Raw genomic sequence first — 17500 nt, forward strand, 5'->3', positions numbered from 1 at the left:
AAGCCACGCCTTCTTGTCCCGAGCCCCGCCCTTCCTACACACAGACAGACACACACAGGGAGACACATGAAACACACACAACACTGCTATTAGCTAATGTACAAGGAACACAAAAAACAAGCAATGTCTTTTTGTGTTTCCTGTAAACAGTCTGCAGAGTTTTGTGGTCAGAATATTTTAACATTTGTCAACTTAAAGCAAACAAAACATTTTGAAAAGTGTTGACAACACAAAGGTTGTATCAAAACAAAACAATTATCTTCTAGCTTGTGATTTCTTGTTTTGTGGAGTTCCTCAAGGTTTTGTTTTGGGTCCCCTTCTGTTTCCCACTAAATGATATTTTTAAGCCCCTTTTACACCAGACAAAAATCCTGCTAACATCTGTCTTTTTGTCTTCAGCTGGAAAAGGTACAATCAGCATTAACTCCTGCAGTCTTCACAGGTTTTAATCTCCAGCTCTGATTGGCAGTGATGGAAACATGACACTTGGGTGGATATGATCATTTTCACCACTCCCTGGCAGAAGCAGTGAAGCCTTGTCACCACATTTGGTAACTTCTGTGACTCTAGCTGGCAATTCTTAGAACACCTTCCAAAACAACAGAGGAGTTTAAAACATACACACACCACACGAGAATATAACAACTTGTTGATGAAAGTAAATTTGCAACGGTTTGGTTTCTCTTTTTGTGACTTTTGTGCCTGTTCAAGGATCCGCAATCATGTTTAGTTTTTTTCAGACTCAACAGCCAACAGTCCTGAAGAGCAGAGCCTCTGTAAAGTGAAGTAGCTACAACAGGACAGCAAATCTTGAGTGCAGAAGGTCGTCACCGTTTCCCTGTTTTGAACATTTCAGTGTCTCAGTCTCACCTGAAGGGGTGCAGGCCTCCTCCTCTGTACCGCAGCTTATTCTTCAGTTTGGATTTATAACTGAAAAATATGAACATCAGCTTTAAAATCAATCAGTCCTCTGGTTTCTGTTTTCTGGTGTGTGTCTGCTTGTCTCACTTACAGGTATTTATTACAGTCACACTCAAGGGGGCGGGCCTTCTTCAGGTGACCTCTGACCTCTCGCAGGTTCTTTATCTTCGTCTGCAGCGTCTCGATCTGACACAAAGAGAAAAAGCTTAGTTAGAAGTAAAAGGTTGAGCGAGTTCTAGTCAGTCAGTCAGCTGTTTGTTGTTACCTCGTGGTCAATGTGCAGCTTGTGGTCCTTCCAGGCCTGCAGGGACTGATAAACTCCTGTATCACACTTCACTGTGGCATTAGACAGAATGGAACATCTGCAGAAAAACAAGACATTTAGCAACAGTTAACAGTCGTCACGGTGGGAACAAATTACACAGAGAGCAGCTCATCATATTACAGCACAAAAACAGCAGACGTGAGGAAAACTGAGTGTAATTCAGTTTTAACAGCAGCTGACATTTATTTCCCACTGATGAAGCAGAATTCACACTTTTTCCCAAATGCGTTGGTTTATAAAACGCTGATTATTTGTCTTAATAATTCACAGTGATTTACACAGCTGGTGGATTCAGCAGAGCAGTCTGAGCTCCATCTGTGCTGATGAGTCTTAGTTAGTCATGATTTATTGGCTGTTAAACAGCATTTAGTTCCCAGCACAGATTGTAATTAGATAAGACGGAGCAGGTTTACAGCTAAACAAATCTGAATTTAAATCCATCATCAGCTGATTAAAACTGAACAAAGTTCACTTCTTCTGTTGTTTGCTTCAAATTATTTGTTTATTTGAAAGGAAGAGAACATGCTGATGAAAATACAAAATGTAAACATGCTGGATTTTAGCAAGAATGCTAATTTACATCCGTAGTCCCTCTGCAGATTATAAAAACAGAAACAATACAACTGAAAATATACAGATACACAAATGTACAACACACAACAAAATGCATTGTACAACATGTCTCTATAACATGTCTTACAACTCTTAAACCTTTATTTTTGTTTATTAATGCCGGATAAAATGACAAACCGTTATATTACTCATGAAATATTAACAAACTAATTCAACCATTTGAACTTTGAAACAATTTGAAACTATATAAAATGACATAAAATCAGTAAAACATCCGTTTAAACCAGACAGATCACAAAATGAACAACGAGGTAACAGAAGTGAAAAGAGGGAGAGACTGATACTCTGATGATTCCAACATCCAGAAACTTTACAGAAACTGAAAACTGAGGTTCCTTCTATATTTATTATAATTTTTTAGGCTGTAGAATTTTCCTCTGTATTTGGAAACGAGTGTAAGTCAAAGTCAGTCATAGCTTTCATAATCAGGGTACAAAATAAAGACAAAAATTAGTCAGATTACCGTTAGAATTAGTAAAAATGTTTGTGTTTGTTGTTTAAAATAAGAAACAATATGTTAGCATGTGCAGTGGGAACAGATCACAACACTTTATGAACCTCACAACACAACCACCACAAACACTTTCTGTGAGTGGAAATGATTTAGTCTTTAAATCAGAGAGGAGCAACAACATCACAGCGCAGTAACAGCTCTGTGTTCAGCTGTGAAAATCCTGTCATCAGCATCAACATCTCATTTCATTACACAGTTAATGATGCAGGTTGGACAAACTGCTAATGTTAGAGGGAGTGTAGGTGGTGATGATGGTGACCAGGATGGTTTGTGGGTAAAAACAGAAGTTTCTGTCAGTTTACTTCAAGCTGCTTCACAAAGAACATTTAAATGTGCTTCAGAGGAAGAAACACCTGGACAAACAATTCATAAACTGGAATTTGAAGGATTTAGAAATCGTGGTGGATTTCATGTTAGGTGGAAAAATATTTTTTGTTTTAATTTGTTTTTTTAAATTTTGTTTTCCGTTCAGTTTAGTTTGATTTAGTTTCCAGACTGAGTTTACTTATTTCAGTTTAGTTTTTATTGTTTAAAATGTTTAGTTTTGGTTCAGTTTTCACTGGTTTCAGCATTAGGGTTTAGTTTTTTTAGTATTATGTAAGTACTGTTCTGTTCAACCTTTCTGAAAAGAACTAAATAATCTGATATTGATGAAATATTGAGAAAGTTCCGTCAAATAACAATTTAAATAAAATAAAACCTGCAGAAAATAAATTTAAACAGAAAACTATGAAAATGTATTTAAATCTCTGAGACTTGATTGTTTTGGTCGGTTGGGAGACTTTGACTTCAGCATTTCTAAAATCCTGGCTGTGAGCAGATCAGCTGAAGGCTGAACCTGAACTATGACGCAGTAACACACACACACACACACACACACACACACACACAGACATCACTCACCTGTGTGTGACTTTGAGGGAGCTGGACTGGGGCACACTGTTTGGAACCGCTCCCATCCCGCTGAACTCGTCCTCAGACTCGTCTTGTATTGGCTGAGTCAGGCTCCCGTTACCGGGGTAACTGTTCGTCATGGATACAGAGCGGCTGTAACGGTTCCTGGAGTAACTCTTCAGCGCCTTGAACTCTGAGACACACAGACACAGAGAAGACTTGGTGTTTGTTTTAAAATGGTAAAATATCACAACTGAGGAGACTTTACTGTAAAATGTGATTAAATTAAACATCCTTCAGAGTTCATCACCTCTCACTGCTGCTGTTTTACATTTCTGGAGAAAATAATGAGGAAACGGAGACGGTGCTGTTCAGAAAACTTCCTCACTGAGTCAGAACCTCATGGTGCAGTTCTGAGCTCAGACACTAGAGGGCAGCTGAAACCAGTGCAGCAGAAAAACAGCTGTGAAACTTCCATTAAGAACCAGGTTCACTTTCCTGGAGGTAAAAATCCAAAACATCTCAGGCCAAGTGCCTTTAGTGACCCTACATCTGGAAGTCAAATAAAATCTGACCCTAACAAAAACAGACAAGGAAGGAAAGAACCTGAACTCTTTTATAGAACCGTTACGTTGACATTAGAGTTGGATATTCCAGGAATCAATACTAAGAATATTTTTTCTTTAGTGGAAAAAAAAACCCTACAGAAACTTAAACTCTGCTGCTAATGGCTCTGTTCCTGTCCCCATTTTATAAGTCTTCTATTTTTATTGCAGCAGGTTTTCTTGGTATTTGTTTTGTCTTTTTTTATTGTGTCTATTTTCACAGTATAAACTGTTTGCTTCCCTGAACACTGAATTTATACTATTGTTAATGGAAAAATGACAATAAATTCTACTGTGTTCTGAAGATCATATGAAAACAAAACAAAGACGCCTTCTCCAAACCTCTTAAATGGCAGGTTTCCACTGCACAACTTAACGTTTTCAAACTGTCAGACGTTGTGGATGGTATGTGGTACATTTTTGTAAATGTGGAATGAAAACTCAGCACACCACTGATTGATCAGAATTGTCACTTATGAGTCATCTTGTCTGCGCTCTGATGTTGCACTGTAAACCCAAATAAGTTAGAAACACTTTAAAAATCAGTTGCCATATTTTTTGAGTTGATAAACTTAAAAGAATTTTTTTACTTTTTTGTCCAAAAATTCATGAAGGCTGCATTTTTCCATTACAGAAGAAGAGGGCGCAACAAGATGACATCATTAAAGAGTCCCTCCAGGATTTCACAGGCCTTTTTTGGGATAATTGCGACCTAAAATGTCTCATTTCACAGCAGCTTTTCTAGAAAATTGCAGTGCATTTTGCAATGTTTTTAGGATTTTTTTGCAATGAAATTACTGGACCTAATAAAAACAAAAGAAAGTTGCAATTTCTTATAGAATTAATTAAAAATCAAAGGCAACTTGTTTCAGCAAGAACAAAACCACACTCTGTTCTGAAAATCTGCTCTATTTGTAAATGAAGACGTGCACCAGGGAGGTTTTTCACAAAGCAGCAGAATCTTTTTGGAGCCAAAACTAATTAGAAAATAAAAGTGATAGATGTCAATGACAAATGTACAAATATTCTTTGCAGTACCTGTGACAAAATTAAAAAAATCTAAATGCAAAAAAAAAGGTAAATAATAAAACAAAACATTGAGACGTACGTCTGCGATGTTACTGTGTGGGACTGCTGTGATTGGTGGAATGGAATGGAAGCAACAATGATTGGTCAAAAAGTTGGAAAAGTTGCGGAATTTGGGGACAAAATCGCAAGGTTACACAGAAATCAGGGGAACAGGTTGATTTTGTGTGAAATGTTGCGTTTTCAATGTCGCAACTTCCTGGAGGGACTGAAAAAGAGCTCCAGTCTTTACTTTTTTTTTTTTTTACTTTAAACGGTGAAAAACGATGTAGGAAGACATTTGTGTTAGTTTTTATGTATTAATGTGAGGAAAGCTCCTTCAGATCTGTGAGGAACCATCATGGATGGATCATAGAACCACGAGGAAACAGCTGATCAGTCATGTGACTTCAGTGTTTGCTGTGTCAGAATTTATTCAGAAAAAATTCAAACACAGAAACTGTGTCTCTGCTGCCCCCTGCTGGACCGAACACTTAACACTCACTCTTCTTAGAGAAGAAAGGCTTCTTGTTGAACGGTCTGATCATGGACGGCCGCAGGTTCAGAGGTCGGAGGTCACGCAGGTCGCAGTTGCAGGCGTCGAAGTTCTGATTGTACAGCTGAGACTTGATGCTGAGTGGACGCTGACGACTGGCCACGCCCCTCTGAAAGTTCTTGGCTCCTCCCCCTTCGTTCTTGCATTTGAAGAGCCGAAGCTTCCCCGTGGCGTCCTCTACACACTGCCACTTCTACACACACACACACACACACACACACACACACACACACACACACACACCCACACACACACACACACAGAGTGATGAACAGCACTGAGAGAGAATTCTGCAAAACAGGTTTGATTCTCAACTTTAAACCCAGCTAACTACCTGAGTAATCCCTCTCTAAACCTCTCTGAATAAACTTCACTAATCATGGCTGAAAGGTTGATATTTAAAGGATGAAAGGCTGTCAGTCTGCAGCTCGCCATGCTGTGAAAAACCTTTCATCTACAGACGTCTAAATATTTGATTATGTGTCATTCCAGTCAGACTCTCTTACGTCATTGAATTGACCGTTTATGGTCGGCGGCTGCACAGTGAGATTTGGTGGGAAAAGCTGAGCAGCAACAACATGAGAGATAAACAGTCCCTCAAAACAAACACATACATGAACATTAAATCCTGTTTAAGTCAACAACACTAAAGAATTGTTCCATACGGAGGAGGCTGTGGAGGCGGAGGGGGCCGACAGCATCAGCAGAATAACTGTGAGTGGTGTCGGACTCTAACAATCCCTCTGTGCAACTGCTACAACATGATTAGATATTACCAGTCAACATACACACACACACACACACACGCACACACACACACACACGTTTCTATCCTCACAGTGTTGCCAGGACCGTGTGACAGAACCAGTCAAACAGCAGGTTAAAACGAGTCCAACGGTCAATAAAACCACCGCAAAAACCAGAACTCAAAATCTTTCCCTGACAAACCATATCGTGCTCTCAGTGTCAGATGTCTTGTAATATTTACAAAATAACACCATAAATGTTTAGAGTGGCAGAACTTTTCCATCAGCAGCTCTTTCACCAAGCTCCTAAAATGGCCCCGTGTTATTAATCGTGTTCAACAGAAATGTTTTCAGTTAAAACAGGTGTATTTTTGGCTAAAAGCTTAATGTCACTGCGCCGCCTCATCCAGTATATCCTCCATATTTTTTCATTTCTAAAAAACAAACCAGTTTCTTTGATGGCTCAAACGTAGGTTGTATTCAATTTTGTGTTTTGACCATGAACTGCTTTAAACAATGTCTCGCTTACATGTCACATCACCATTCATATCTACAAACACCTCTCTCCTCTTCAGGAGCCGCCATTGTTTGTCCGAGACGTTTCATTTCCATGGACGCTTCTCACTGTCGGTGCATTTAAAACCACGCCCGTAGCTGCCAGTAGCCGCTCTGAGAATGCTGATTGGCTGCACCACCTCTGGTGTGGACACAAACAGACAGCTTGGAGTCTGACATGGATTCTCATGTGATCTCGTGGTGCAGCCAATCAGCATCCTAGGAGGGTCTTCTGGCAGCTACGGGCATGGTTTTAAGTGTGATGAGAGTGTGATTCATCCAATCACCTGCCAAGAGTTTTTTGAAAGTGCCTGCCCTTTTCCAAACAGACCATCAGGCGTTTCAGGTTAAACCGGTCAGACACAGGAACATCACAGAGCATCTGGTCAGTTTTCAAAATAAAACACTCCAGAGATCCTCTTTGGCTCGGAGCGTTCGTTGCATTGTCACTCTGCAGTTGTTCATTAGCAGGAGCTGAATTAATTTCTACTCTTGCACTTGGTCGGTTATTAAAGAGTGACAAATGCCTGAATTGTTAATTACAAACACACACACACACACTTTTCTACAGGCTGTTTATCGGAGTGATCCAGCAGCCGGCAGACACTGTTGCTAAGAGACTAATCAACTGGCTAGAGGGATTTTTCGACAAGTGTAATTAACCTCAAACAAGCAGGAACACACACACAAACACAGAGAGACTCTAAGTGTCTTGGAGAAAAGTTTCTGTTCAGCTCTATCTTGATTCTCTTCACGTCTGTTCTCTTTGATTCTGCAGACTTCAGTCCATTGTGTTCTGTTCCTTCTAGTAATTACTGCTGTTATTGTATCTGTCTGGTTTGTACAGATGACATCTGGTTTTCATCTCTGCGACAGAAGTCTACTCGCTTCCTTTCAAGTCTGTTTGTTTATTACAGCAGCAGCCAGCTCAGTTTTCCCACATTTATTCCCAAAAAGATCCTTTTTGAAGACGGTTCAGCAAAAACAAAAGTCTGGGGAGGAAAATCTCAGCTACACTCGGTTATCTTCATCTGAAAAGAGTGCAGCACTTCAGTTTTTAATGTTTCTAACATGAAGTATGAATGAAGAGTATGAATCGATACAGGAGTAAAGTAATAGAGTCAAAAGTAATGTAATGAAAACAAGAGTAAACGAATATGTTCAGGAGCCATAGGATCAGGAGTAAAGTAAATGGATCTGTAATAATCTGGAGTCAGAAGGAAATGTGGAATAAAATAAGTAATTGGATTGGTAGTAAAGTAACACCAAAATGAGTAAAGTAATTGGATCAGGAGCAAAGAACTGGAAGTAGAGTAAAATAAGGCAATAGGGAGTAAAGTAATGGGAGCAGAAGTAAAGTAACTGGATCAGGAGCAACATAATGGAATTAAGAGGAAAGTAAGGAGTAGGATCAGAAGTAAAGTAATTAGATTAGAAGTAAAGTAATGCAATAGGAAATAAATTCAAGTAAGTGGATCTGGAGTGAAGTCATGGGGTTGAGAATAACATTATGGTATCATGTAAAATAAAGTAAAGGTATTGTAAGTAAGATATCGTCTCCATTGACTGTTTGTGTTTGTGTACCTGTCCGGTCTGCTGACAGGGCGTCTGGTACTCGGCTCTCTGACAGAGGTCTTTTACTCGTTGGTGTTTGGGCAGGAAGTTCTCCTCCGGCGACACTTCCTTTCCCTCGACACGCTGGTGCAGCAGCTTCCTGTCAGACAGACAGACAGAGGGCAGTTTTCCTCCAGGCTCTGATGAAGTCCATTAAATGTTAGTATCTTTGTTAACATGGCCAGAAAAAAAAAAACGTAAAAGTGAGCTGTGTTAAATTTGTCCTGAAGATCTCTGTCTGCTACCTTCTTACCTTGTAGTTTAATATATCAGAGACACAGAGAATATTAGAATGAAGTATTTTCAGTTATTGCAGTTATAGATTCTGTTTAACTACTCAGGTTTATTTACTGAAGAACTGCAACCCTGATTCCAATAAAGCTGACATTGGTTAAACACGAATAAAAAGAGAACGCAATGAAACTGACAAACTTTATTATTTTTTGGAAGTATGTTATAATTCTGAATTTGATGCAGCAACAGTTGTTTCAGGATCATGTTTCTCTCTGTGATCCATCATCTTTTCTTCTAACACTCAGTCAGTGTTTGTGAACTGAGACACTAACTGTTGAAGTTTTAAAGGTCAATTCTGTCTCATTCTTTCTTGATATTCGTCTTCAGCTGCTCAACAGTCCACAGTCTCTGTTGTCCTATTTTGTGCTTCATGATGCACCACACATTTTCAATGGGAGACACGTCTGGACTGCAGGTCCAGGTCAGTCTAGGACCTGAACTCTTTTACTACGAAGACACGCTGTTGGAACACGTCCACAATGTGTCTCTGCGTCGTCTCGCTGAAATAATCAGGGACGTCTCTGAAAAAGACGTCAGGGACGGCAGCATATGTTACTGACTGAGCCTTTCCAGGATGCCTCTTTAGAACCGAATCACGATCCTGTCAGCTGTTACCAGCTCACCTGTTCCACAGAGATGTTTTTGGAGAATTCAGTCTTTTGTTGCTCCTGTCACTTATTTACAAAACACAATAAAATGATCAGTTTGCACTTTAATATCCTGGTCTTTGTAGTTTATTCCATTGAAAAAAAGTAAAGGTAAGTTGTATTTACCCTCTCTCCACCAGAAACGAGTCTCTCCACACCTTCGGCTTTCTGTTCACTTGGAATCTGAAGGAGAGGGAAGCAACAGTGTGAGCTCAACAATCATTAACACAAGCATCACCTCCACCTTTCATTGTTTCACTCTTTATTTTTATCTTCTTCTCTTCAATATCAACAACGGGAACAAAAATCTCTTGAGTGAAGCAGTTTTAGAGCTGCCAAATGAGCCGCGCTGATGTAATTTCACACAATTAAACTGGAGTTGGACGAGAAATTAAAGTTCTGGTTGCTCTTACTGCCACATGTACAGAGGAGTAGGTTCATTTGAGTCCAAATCAAAAATCACACACATTTATACTATATTCATAACACACTCTGCCCCCTCATTAAATCACTGCCTCCATCTGGTTTCTATTCTGGGATGTTTGTAACTTTAACTTTTAGGAATAATATTTTGATTTTCCTGCTGCAGTGAAAAGAACAACCAGAGTGGAAACAACTGCAGGACTTTTTCCCAGACGTCTTTTTTCTGTGTTGATTTGCAGAAACAGTCTTTAGAGACAGAAAAATAGTGCTGTAGTGAAAAACACTCAGATTCTACTAAGTGCAACACTGCAGCACACAGACACATCAGAAAATGGAGTTATTGAAAAGTTTCTATGGACATTTTCCCCACAGAAAGTTTTGATTCATGCTGAAGAAGGACTGTTATTTCCTTTCAAGTTGATTTTCTTGCAGCTACAACACTTAAAGAGAGTTGGTGGAAGTATTATCATTTGAAGTGTGGTTGTATAAGGTATTGATCCATAGTCAGAATATTACTGAAAGTAGATGGTGGTTGAAGCTAAGCAATGTCCTGCTGTGGACAGGGTCGGCGTGAAGACGTATTTTTTATTTAGAATATTTTCACCACTCTACTTTACTGTCACACAGACTTTTCTGATGAGAAACTAAAGTTATACTACTTGTTATATCTGTCTCTGCAAAAACCACCAAACTCTGTTACTAAAAAACAGAAACAGGTAATGCTTCAATTTCCAGGTCCCATAATTTTATGGTAAATAATCTTTGGACTTGAGACTTACTTTACTAATAGTGATAAAACACTGAACTTTACTTTGACTTATTTTACATGACTTGAGACTTGGCCTTGGACTTGAGACAGATGACTTGAGAGAACTTCATTCTTATAAATCAAATATTTGCATTTTCCTGCCACTAATGCTGCTCTCACACCTAAAGGTCTGGACCAAGGTCGGAACTATGGCTCAGTTTGATCCGGACCAAGACCGCCACTTTTCTCCAGACCAGTTTCCTGCTTTTCAGTCTGGGCTGTGGTCCGGGAAGGTTTCACAAACCTGATACTTTGGTCTGGATCAAACTGAAAAGTCAGAAAGTCAAGACCAAACAAGGCAGATATGAAAATACAAGGTGTAACAGACTGCAGCAGTTTTTTGTTCATGTTGAAACTAAAACAACTTTTTAAAAAAATTGTGGTACATCATCAGGATTTTCCTGATTTACTCACACCTCTGGGAAAAGATCACGGATTGGGTCAAAAAAAAAAGATCATTTCACAAAGTCAGCTTTCTTGTAATCAGATGTTGAGGCAACTAGTACGAACCAATCACAGCACATCTGATCATTTATCTGTCAGTGGCTGGTAGATGTTCACATTTTAAAAAGTTAATTTCCCACCCTGGTAGTAGCCAATCACAGCATTGCGGGGCGGGATTAGGCAGAACAGTCTAAGGGAGGAAAAATAAAAATATTGGTGGGGCTCACATGACACCTGGTGGTAAAATTTGGTATTACAGGTCCCTTTAAGTGTCCGTTGTGACAGACATCCGTCAGTACAGCAACAACACCAACAGTTTCAGAGCAGCAGCCTCCAGCTTTCCAGACTTTTCCCTCTTCAGGACGATGTACTTCAGTTTTTTTTTGTATCTTCAAGTGATGAAGATGATAAAGAAAGTCTTTTTCAAAGTTAAGTCCATGATCATCCACAGGGCAGTGAAATACCACAGTAGCTGTAGTTGCTTTTTATGTTTGTTGGTGTATTTACTGCACCACAAGCAAAGTGTTTAAAGTTTTTAAAGTTTAATGTGTTCCAGAGCGAGTGTAAATTTATGTGTTGCAATAGAAAGGCAGTGGATGTGACTCAGCTGGTGGAGGCTACCGAGGTACTTTAAACCCGCAGCGCCTGACTGCCACAATACGTGTCAAAAATCACACTCACTCATAATCAGTCAAATTTGAACGCACACAGACAGAGCACACTTTTTTAGAGCCGGTGTGACTTACACTTCCCGAGGATATTATTATCTCTGCTTATAAAGGTTGCTAAATAAACACAGATAAATTCACTTAGCAGTTTTCCTCAGTATCACAGTAATCCACTGATGGTTACACTACAAAAAAGAGCTACTGGAAGCTAAAACAGCTTACATCCTGAGGACAAGTTAAACAAAAGGTTTAGTTTAAGGCTTATATAAAGCAGTAACAAAAAAAGAAAACATGGCTCATGTATGTCACAGTATTGTTGGAGAATTTCTCGTGATTCTGGGGAAGGTTGGTATTTCACAAACAATGTCAGTCCTAACTTTCCACAGCTGTTGTTTCCTGTTGTAAAGTTCAGAAAGATTAGATGCAGCTCCGTCCCTGGAAATCATCTCCAGGACAGTTTGAAGCCACAGTCCCTCTTTCAGCTGATCTGCATCCCTCCAGTTCGTTTCTATCAGTCTTTTTGCGGCCGTGCATCCAGTTTGTAAAAACTTGTTTATTGAGTTTGGACCAAGTTCCCTCAACAGTGTCATTCAAAAGGCACAATGCTGGATCACGATGAACATTACAGACAATAATCGAACTCAGGGACTGTTTAACATTTTGTTTTCATTTAAGAGCACCTTAGCCTTTATTTAGCCACGGAAATCAGTACAGAAGTGATTCTTTAACTCATGGTTGTGTCCTGTTTTATCTCAGACCTTATATCTTGTGTTAAAGGGTCAGTGTGCAGGATTTAGTGGCATCTAGTGGTGAGCCTGCAGACTTTCCTCTTCGTCAGATTCATTATAAGCGCGTATGAGAAACTACGGTGGCCATGAAACTCACCAAAAACACTTAAGTCTATATCTAGAGCCAGTGTTTGGTTTGTCCATTCTGGGCTACTGTAGAAACATGGCAGTGTAACATGGCGGCCTATGAAACTATAAACTATAAACTGATGTTTTCACATCACATCCATGTCTCCTTGAATTTACGACAGGGTCTGTGTCTATTTTAAGAAAAGATGGGATTTTTTTCCCTAAATGCAGTTAGAAAACATGTTTCTGTAACGGCAGAAATCTTAAAGACAGGATTTCTGACTTATGAAGTTTATGTAATGAGGCAACTGAGGAGAAACAGAATGAGTTATTTGTCATTCCTGGTTCTTATTCTGAATAAACTTCAGCTCAGTGTAATCTGTCTTTCAGCTCCTGTCTCTGTCCCCCGCGTGGGGACGGATTCCTCTGTACTTCACAGAGGACGGGGAAGAAAAGAGAGCAGATGCTGCACAGTCCCTGGCTGCACTCGCGAGGACGTATAGAGGCGATTAAAACGTGTTCAAACAGCTGGGATGCAGCGATTCTCCCGACAGAGACGTCAGAACACTGCGGACAGAAGAGTGCAGCCACTGCCAGTGTGTTTGGGGTTTAGAGAAACAGATCAGGCTCTGCACCGCAGAGACACATCTGGACTGTAGTGTGTTTTTCTGTTTCTGTTCATGGTCATGTTGAAGGATTATAACGTCTAATAAATGTCTTGTTCAACCTTTAATCTAAAGAGCTCTGAACCTGTTCCTGGAAAGATTTCAGACTTTGGTATTTTAGTGTCCTGATATCCAGGAAAAACACATCTGATAAACCTTTCCTGTCAGGTTTTTGAGTTACAATCTCAACATATTATCATGCTGGGAAAATTATAAATCCTAATGTAGTAAAAAAAAAAAAAAAAAACATTTACAGCTGCAAAAAAAGTTTTCAGTTTGATAATATTGGTGAACCAAACTAGAGATTTAGTGGAAACAGTTACAGTTTTCAAAATGTCTCATTCAAATCCTCTTTGTCATAGAAAAATATACACATATATACATATATAATATATATATATTTTTTTAATTTATTTAAATGTTTAGTTTAAGTTTAAGCCTCAGAACTCAAATCTATTGCAGTACGTTGCCTTGAAATGTTGAGTTTTCTCAACTACTTTGTTTTCACAGTGTTATTTGATTCTTACATTCTTTAACTGTAAAATTATGTACCACTTTCTATCATTTTTTCCTCAGGGAGGGGGACGGTGCTTTTACATTTGTGTGACTATTTTATGTTTTGTCATGATGTATGTTTGTGGATTGTTTACACAAAAATCAATAAATACATATATAAAAATAAAAAAAGAAATATACAGTTTAATTTTTACAAAAGGTTCAGTAATTTCCTCAAAGAAAGAGGAAATAGTGACTTTGTTGGGAACTATTTTCAGCTGCGGATGAATCCATATTTGGTGCTTTAGTGAGTATTAGGGGCAGCAGGAAGGTGAACGTGGGTTCAAATAACTTTTTGTATGATTTGTTCACAAACAAAACACAGAATATGACCAAACGTGTCTGTTAAAGTTATGTAGAGATGATGGACTCAGATATTTGAGCCTGGAGTTGTGGGTTTGACAGCCGCTGCTTTGTTCTCCTCTGTTTGCTCCGACCTCCTGACCTTAACTTTTGCCTTTGTTGATACTTTGATCATAATAAATATTAATAGAGAATTTATATCCCTCCCGGCGAACCAGATGGCTGTGAGTGTTTGTGAGCTGCGGTGCACCCAGGTGTTTAAATGAGGTCGTTACAGCTGAGAGACGTCCTGCTGCAGCACCGACGCTCTGCAGGAGGAGGATTTACATACTGATGCTGCGCCTGTTTGCTTCAGTGAGTCTCTCTTCTCCTCTGACCTCTGCCTTCAACTGCTTATCACATCACTCTGTTAGCATCTCTCACTGCAGGAATACTTCAAAAATTAATACATCACAAGAAGAGTCAGGGCTTAGTTTGAATCCAGCTGGAACAGGATCCGGAACCAGTACCTGCTGGATTGGATGGTTCCTCCTTGGTCACAATAAAACAATCTTTAAGTAAAGTTTGTGTAATGTTTAATGTTATCTAATGATAACTGTGATGATCTGTGCTGTGAAATGGTGAAATAACTTTGGCTAAAGTCAGAGGATTAGTGCTGTATGTTGATTTACAGGAGTGCACATATGATGCGCTCCAACGTGCCAAGTTGACTTGAAAGTAGCGTTTTAAACGTGTTTGAAAAGTTGAGCCCCTCGAGTCCCGATGCCAACAACATTCTGTCCGAAACCAACCTGAACCCAACCCTCATTAGCATATTTCTTTCTGAATGTTCACTGTAGATCTTTAGCTTGGAGCCATGTTCACGTGCACACTGTCTGAACTGGGTGTGTGTGGCGTGACGGTGTGCAAACAGCATGTTGGGGCTTTAGGAGACTTGGATTAAAACCAGATGAGCAGTATGGAGGCATTTTGAGGTTATTTGTTCTGTTTTAACCATTCATGTCCACTGTTTGTGAGACTCTGCCACTCTGTTTTCCTGTGAATGACTCTTTTTTTGCTTTGGGTGAACTGTCCCTTTAATGCTTTAGTATGTTAATATATGGTAATGTTGAGTAAAGCTCAGACAGACACCTGAGACAGCCTGGAAGTCCTCTGGGTAGGACACAAGGGTGAGTCATTCAGTACCTGCAGCCTGCAGCCACGTTGTGATGAGTTTGTGTTTCTGTTTTTCTGAAAATGATTATTTTAAACGTATAATTTCCTGGAAGTTCGCTCTGTGTGCAACATTTACATACATCAGTCAACGATAACTGAGCACACGATCAAATGTTTGACTGACTTTATGAACAGTTTTATCACGGTGAACCTGAGAATGTGACGCAGCAGCCAGTCCTCTGACTGTCTGACTGTGAGTCGCCTCAAAGACGCCTCTCACTGTAAAAATGGTTCTCTGTCTGCTGCTTTTGTGACGACTTAAAAAAAAAAAAAAAAAAACATAATGTGAACAGTGAAGTGTCTATATTTCCTCACTTGGAGAAAAATGTGGCGGAGCGTCGTTCCTGTGTGCCCTGGGGTTCTCGTGTAGGTGCGTTGCTGTTCTTAGTTTCCACAGACAGTCAGAACCTTCAGTTTTCATGGTTGTAAATAAAACTTTCAGCCACATTTCCATTTCCCCCCCATTGTGCACAATCCTCAGCTGCAAAGCACAAAGAGCTGTTTTTATGCACCTCCCCCCGCTGATCCTGAATTATTGTGGACGCTCTGATTAATAAATGTAAATAAATCATGTTTTGTGATGGAAGTTTTGACACTATGGATTTTTAATGCTTTCCGTGACTTTTTGTCTCCCTGCTGACACACTGGAACAGCATCTTCTGTGTGATTACTAATGAAGTGCTGAGTACACTTCATGAGTCTGATACACCTTCAGAAGTAAAAGCATTAACTGTAAAATGTACTCGAGTACCACAAACTACTTCTGTCAGAATATTACCAGAAGAATGAACTTCTGCTTGTGTTTCTTCTGACAAATTTCTTACAGCCTTGACAGGAACAACATGTTCGACCAGGCAGGAAAGTTGTAGATATTTACATATTTTCTGTACTGCACAAAGAACTTCAAAGTTATGTTATGATTCATAGAAATACTCACACAACTATAATTCCCTTGCTCCCTTCAGTCTTTTTTGCATCATTTTATTTCTTTAAATGAATAATAAGAAACAGAAAATGTGTATTTAAGACCCTTTTGCAGGATTCTTCTTTACATATAAATCAGCTGACGACACTTAAACCCAGAATGTAACTAGCATTACATATTACTTTACACTTCTACATGCTAAATTATATTTAAAAGAAAAATATGATACTTTTACTCTACTGCATTTATTCTGAAGTTTTAGTTACAAGTTACTCTGTACATTATTTACATACAAAGATCAACTACCAAAAAATAAATCAATACCAAAATATAGTATATTATTATAGAATAAACTACCAAACTCTGTATAAAATAAAAGCATAAAATGTCTCCATACTACTCGTCTGGCGTAATCCGGTCACTTCACACTGTCTGAACTGTGTGTGTGGTGTGACGGTGTGTGTCAGGACTGTGTGTGTGTGGTGTGACGGTGTGTGTCAGGACTGTGTGTGTGTGTGGTGTGACGGTGTGTCAGGACTGTGTGTGTGTGTGGTGTGACGGTGTGTGTCAGGACTGTGTGTGTGTGGTGTGACGGTGTGTGTCAGGACTGTGTGTGTGTGGTGTGACTGTGTGTGTCAGGACTGTGTGTGTGTGGTGTGACTGTGTGTGTCAGGACTGTGTGTGTGTGGTGTGACGGTGTGTGTCAGGACTGTGTGTGTGTGGTGTGACGGTGTGTGTCAGGACTGTGTGTGTGTGGTGTGACGGTGTGTGTCAGGACTGTGTGTGTGTGGTGTGTGTCAGGACTGTGTGTGTGTGGTGTGACTGTGTGTGTCAGGACTGTGTGTGTGTGGTGTGACGGTGTGTGTCAGGACTGTGTGTGTGTGGTGTGACTGTGTGTGTCAGGACTGTGTGTGTGTGGTGTGACGGTGTGTGTCAGGACTGTGTGTGTGTGGTGTGACAGTGTGTGTCAGGACTGTGTGTGTGTGGTGTGACGGTGTGTGTCAGGACTGTGTGTGTGTGGTGTGACGGTGTGTGTCAGGACTGTGTGTGTGTGGTGTGACGGTGTGTGTCAGGACTTTAGGAGACATGACTTTACACCAGATGAGCAGCATGGAGCCATTTTATGTTTTTATTTTCTTGTTTTTTATGTTCCTGTGAAACTCCAGCAGTGTTTTTGGACTGAAAAACTAAAGCTGACCCTCAATCAGCATGAGGTTCAGTAGATAATAACTGAATTTTCATTTTTGGGTGAACTATCCCTTTAAGCA

The 17500-nt window shown here is 39.7% G+C and overlaps 1 protein-coding gene across 1 annotated transcript in view; it reads right to left on the bottom strand.

The window, feature by feature from the left end:
- Positions 1-17500, bottom strand: part of LOC146324588 (extracellular sulfatase Sulf-2-like) — a 115082-nt gene that overhangs the window by 4263 nt on the left and 93319 nt on the right. The window contains exons 13-20 of the mRNA XM_084720162.1: positions 9496-9552; positions 8399-8528; positions 5463-5706; positions 3297-3480; positions 1187-1283; positions 1013-1107; positions 871-930; positions 1-34 (exon numbers count right to left, since the gene is read on the bottom strand). The exon at positions 1-34 is cut by the window's left edge and continues 136 nt beyond it. Coding sequence (XP_084576288.1) covers positions 1-34; positions 871-930; positions 1013-1107; positions 1187-1283; positions 3297-3480; positions 5463-5706; positions 8399-8528; positions 9496-9552 — 901 coding nt within the window. The remainder of the gene's footprint in view (positions 35-870; positions 931-1012; positions 1108-1186; positions 1284-3296; positions 3481-5462; positions 5707-8398; positions 8529-9495; positions 9553-17500) is intronic.

This window comes from Lutjanus erythropterus, chromosome 6 (genome assembly GCF_056507025.1).
Source record: "Lutjanus erythropterus isolate fLutEry1 chromosome 6, fLutEry1.hap2, whole genome shotgun sequence".
In the NCBI taxonomy this organism is placed as follows: Eukaryota; Metazoa; Chordata; class Actinopteri; order Lutjaniformes; family Lutjanidae; genus Lutjanus; species Lutjanus erythropterus.